The 818-nt window shown below is 64.3% G+C and overlaps 1 protein-coding gene across 1 annotated transcript in view; it reads right to left on the bottom strand.

The window, feature by feature from the left end:
* GABRD (gamma-aminobutyric acid type A receptor delta subunit) overlaps positions 1-707 on the bottom strand; it is a 28,817-nt gene extending 28,110 nt beyond the window's left edge. Inside the window, exon 1 of the mRNA XM_015569685.1 lies at positions 533-707. Coding sequence (XP_015425171.1) covers positions 533-594 — 62 coding nt within the window. The 5' untranslated portion in view covers positions 595-707. The remainder of the gene's footprint in view (positions 1-532) is intronic.
* Between the last annotated feature and the right edge of the window lie 111 nt (positions 708-818).

Here is an 818-nt window from a genome sequence, read left to right as displayed (position 1 = left end):
GGGCAGCCAGCCCAGAGCCCCCACATTAGGGCCTCCCGTCCGACAGACCTCAGGGGACCCCGACAAGGGCCCGTTGTCCCTCTCGGCCCCCAAGGAGGAAGCGTCCTGCAGGAGGGACTCAGAGCGAGGCTGCAGGAGCAGGAGGCTGAGGGCCAGGGAAAGGGAGGAGCGGCTGGGGTCCCAAACCTGCCCCGGGCCAGGCTGAGTGCCCGAGGGGGGCGTAGGGGAGGTGCAGCCGCCGCCTGACTGTGTGCCTGATCAGCTATCCCAGTGTCTGTCTGTCCCTGAATATTTTGGTCTTGCCTCTCTCACCAGCACTTGAGAAGCAAGACCGCTGTTAAGAAGCCCACCTGGACACAGACGTGAGCTTTGTTGCTGCCCCGGGAGCGGGGAGGGGCTCCGAGTGGACGCTCCCCATGGCCTCAGGAGGAAGCAACCTGCCCACCGCTGGACCGCGGTCGTGGCCCCAGAACTGGGGGAGGACCCGGTCCCCAAGTTTGGGGTCGCCTGTTCCAGCCCCCCGGCAACTCACACCCACACCCAGCCACGGGGGGCCGCGGTGGGGGGAGCAGAGCCGGGAATGATGAGGGGCATCCAAGAATAACTCTCCCCCAGCCGCGGGGCTCAGCGGTTGAACTTTGACCTACGAACCAGGAGGTCACGGTTCAATTCCCAGTCGGGGCACATGCCCGGTTTCTGGCTCAATCCCCAGTAGGGGCCGTGCAGGAGGCAGCCGGTCAATGGCCCCTTCCTCTCTCATCACTGATGTTTCTCTCTCTTTGTCCCTCTCCCTTCCTCTCTGAAATCTATATGCGTAT

The sequence above is a fragment of the Myotis davidii genome, unplaced genomic scaffold, assembly GCF_000327345.1.
Source record: "Myotis davidii unplaced genomic scaffold, ASM32734v1 scaffold586, whole genome shotgun sequence".
Lineage (NCBI taxonomy): Eukaryota > Metazoa > Chordata > Mammalia > Chiroptera > Vespertilionidae > Myotis > Myotis davidii.
This window is presented reverse-complemented; position numbering and strand designations above follow the sequence as displayed.